General features: G+C 53.4%; 1 protein-coding gene across 1 annotated transcript in view; it reads right to left on the bottom strand.

Annotated features, from left to right (window-relative positions):
* Positions 1-18: 18 nt before the first annotated feature.
* LOC107307714 (serine/arginine repetitive matrix protein 1-like) overlaps positions 19-3,714 on the bottom strand; it is a 20,482-nt gene continuing 16,786 nt past the window's right edge. The window contains exon 5 of the mRNA XM_032441935.1: positions 19-731. Coding sequence (XP_032297826.1) covers positions 19-731 — 713 coding nt within the window. The remainder of the gene's footprint in view (positions 732-3,714) is intronic.

Here is a 3,714-nt window from a genome sequence, read left to right as displayed (position 1 = left end):
CCCCCCCAGCCCCATATCTCAGCTCCTCCCCTTCTTCTGCCCCATAAAACCCTTCTGCCCCTTTCCCATCCCCTTCCTCTGCCCCATAGCACTCCCCATTCTGCCCCCCAACACCCCCCCAGCCCTATGGGGCGCATTTGGGGTCCGCTTCTTCTTCACCCCCCCAGCCCTATGGGGCACGGTGGGCGATGTGGGGTGAGGATTTGGGGTCCCACTCTTCTTCCTCTGCCCCATAGGGTGATGGTTTGGGGTCCCCCCCTTCTTTGGGGTCCCACTCTTCTTTGGGGTCCCCCCCTTCTTTCTCTGCCCCATAGAATGATGGTTTGGGGTCCCGTCCTTCTTCCTCTGCCCCATAGAATGAGGATTTGGGGTCCCGCTCTTCTTTGGGGTCCAACCCTTCCCTTCATCCCTATGGGGCGGATTTGGGGTCCCCCTCTTCTTTGGGGTCCCCCCCTTCTTTCTCTGCCCCATAGGGTGAGCATTTGGGGTCCCATTCTTTCTCTGCCCCATAGGGTGATGCTTTGGGGTCCCATTCTTCCTCTGCCCCATAGAATGATGGTTTGGGGTCCCATTCTTCTTCCTCTGCCCCATAGGGTGATGCTTTGGGGTCGCCCCCTTTTTCCCCTCAGTTCTATGGGGTGGATTTGGGGTCCGGTTCCGTTCTTGTGGGTCACGGCGCCGTCGTTTCCGCTGTGGGGCTGAAGGACTTCGGCTCCTGTTTGGGAACAGATCTATGGGGGGGGAAAAAGGCAACAAAACCCCATAGATCAGTGGGGCAGGAACCCCAAATCTATGGGGCAAAACACACAGATCTATGGGGCAAAACCCCTGAATCTATGGGGCAGAACCCACAGATCTATGGGGCAGAACCCCAAATCTATGGGTCAAAAACCCCAAATCTATGGGGCAGGAGCCCCAAATCTATGGGGCAGAGCCCCCAAATCTATGGGGCAGAATCCCCTGAATCTATGGGGCAGAACCCACAGATTTATAGGGCAGAACCCCCTGAATCTATGGGGCAGAACCCCCTGAATCTATGGGGCAGGAGCCACAGATCTGTGGGGCAGAACCCCCAAATCTATGGGGCAGAACCCCCTGAATCTATGGGGCAAAACCCCAAATCTATGGGGCAGAACCCACAGATCTATGGGGCAGAACCTCCAAATCTATGGGGCAAAAACCCCAAATCTATGGGGCAGAACCCGCGAATCTATGGGGCAGAACCCACAGATCTATGGGGCAGAACCTCCAAATCTATGGGGCAAAAACCCCAAATCTATGGGGCAGAATCCCCTGAATCTATGGGGCAGAGCCCCCAAATCTATGGGGCAAGGCCCCGAATCTATGGGGCAGAACCTCCAAATCTATGGGGCAGAACCCCCCGAATCTATGGGGCAGGAGCCCCAAATCTATGGGGCAGAACCCCAAATCTATGGAGCAGAACCCTGAATCTATGGGGCAGAACCCCGAATCTATGGGTCAAAAACCCCAAATCTATGGGGCAGAAGCCCTGAATCTATGGGGCAGAACCCCCTGAATCTATGGGTCTGAAGCCCCAAATCTATGGGGCAAAACACCCCAAATCTATGGGGCAGAGCCCCCAATCTATGGGGCAGAATCCCCAAATCTATGGGGCAGAACCCACCAAATCTATGGGGCAAAATCTATGGGGTAGAACCCCAAATCTATGGGGCAAAAACCCCAAATCTATGGGGCAGAACCCCCAGAATCTATGGAGCAGAGCCCCCAAATCTATGGGGCAGAACCCCCAGATCTATGGGGCAGAACCCCAAATCTATGGGGCAGAATCCCCTGAATCTATGGGGCAGAATCCCCTGAATCTATGGGGCAGAACCCACAAATCTATGGGGCAAAAACCCCAAATCTATGGGGCAGAACCCACAGATCTGTGGGGCAGAAGCCCGAATCTATGGGGCAGAATCCCCTGAATCTATGGGGCAGAAACCCTGAATCTATGGGGCAGAACCCCAAATCTATGGGGCAGAATCCCCTGAATCTATGGGGCAGAANAAACCCTGAATCTATGGGGCAGAACCCCAAATCTATGGGGCAGAATCCCCTGAATCTATGGGGCAGAACCCACAGATCTATGGGGCAGAACCTCCAAATCTATGGGGCAGAACCCCCAAATCTATGGGGCAGAACCCCAAATCTATGGGGCAAAAACCCCAAATGTATGGGGCAAAACCCCTGAATCTATGGGGCAGAAGCCCTGAATCTATGGGGCAAAAACCCCAAATCTATGGGGCAGAATCCCCTGAATCTATGGGGCAGAACCCACAGATCTATAGGGCAGAACCCCCAAATCTATGGGGCAGAAGCCCTGAATCTATGGGGCAGAAACCACAAATCTATGGGGCAAAAACCCCAAATCTATGGGGCAGAAGCCCTGAATCTATGGGGCAGAAACCACAAATCTATGGGGCAAAAACCCCAAATCTATGGGGCAGAANGGCAAAAACCCCAAATCTATGGGGCAGAAGCCCTGAATCTATGGGGCAGAAACCACAAATCTATGGGGCAAAAACCCCAAATCTATGGGGCAGAACCCCCAAATCTATGGGGCAGAACCCCTAAATCTATGGGGCAGAACCCCAAATCTATGGGGCAGAACCCCAAATCTATGGGTCAAAAACCCCAAATCTATGGGGCAGAAACCCCTGAATCTATGGGGCAGAACCCCCAGATCTATGGGGCAGAACCCTGAATCTATGGGGCAAAACACCCCAAATCTATGGGGCAGAACCCCTGAATCTATGGGGCAAAAACCCCAAATCTATGGGGCAGAACCCACAGATCTATGGGGCAGAACCTCCAAATCTATGGGGCAAAAGCCCCAAATCTATGGGGCAGAACCCACAGATCTATGGGGCAGAACCCCGAATCTATGGGTCAGAACCCCAAATCTATGGGTCAAAAACCCCAAATCTATGGGGCAGAACCCCAAATCTATGAGGCAGAACCCCCTGAATCTATGGGTCTGAAGCCCCAAATCTATGGGGCAGAAGCCCGAATCTATGGGGCAGAACCCCAAATCCATGGGGCAGAACCCCAAATCTATGGGGCAGAACCCCTGAATCTATGGGGCAAAAACCCCCAGATCTATGGGGCAGAACCCCCCAATCTATGGTGCAGAACCCCTGAATCTATGGTGCAGAACCCCTGAATCTATGGGGCAGGGGGCAGAACCTCTGAATCTATGGGGCAGAACCCACAGATCTGTGGGGCAGAACCCCAAATCTATGGGGCAGAACCCCAAATCTATGGGGCAGACTCCCCTGAATCTATGGGGCAAAAACCCCAAATCTATGGGGCAGAACCCTCCGAATCTGTGGGGCAGAACCCCAAATCTATGGGGCAGAATCCCCTGAATCTATGGGGCAAAACCCCAAATCTATGGGGCAGAACCCTGAATCTATGGGTCAAAAACCCCAAATCTATGGGGCAGAACCCACAGATCTATGGGGCAGAATCCCCTGAATCTATGGGGCAGAACCCACAGATCTATGGGGCAGAACCTCCAAATCTATGGGGCAGAACCCCAAATCTATGGGGCAGAATCCCCTGAATCTATGGGGCAGAACCCCCAGATCTATGGGGCAGAACCCCAAATCTATGGGGCAAAAACCCCAAATCTATGGGGCAAAACCCCTGAATCTATGGGGCAGAATCCCCTGAATCTATGGGGCAGAA

Source organism: Coturnix japonica, unplaced genomic scaffold, assembly GCF_001577835.2.
Source record: "Coturnix japonica isolate 7356 unplaced genomic scaffold, Coturnix japonica 2.1 chrUnrandom803, whole genome shotgun sequence".
Lineage (NCBI taxonomy): Eukaryota > Metazoa > Chordata > Aves > Galliformes > Phasianidae > Coturnix > Coturnix japonica.
This window is presented reverse-complemented; position numbering and strand designations above follow the sequence as displayed.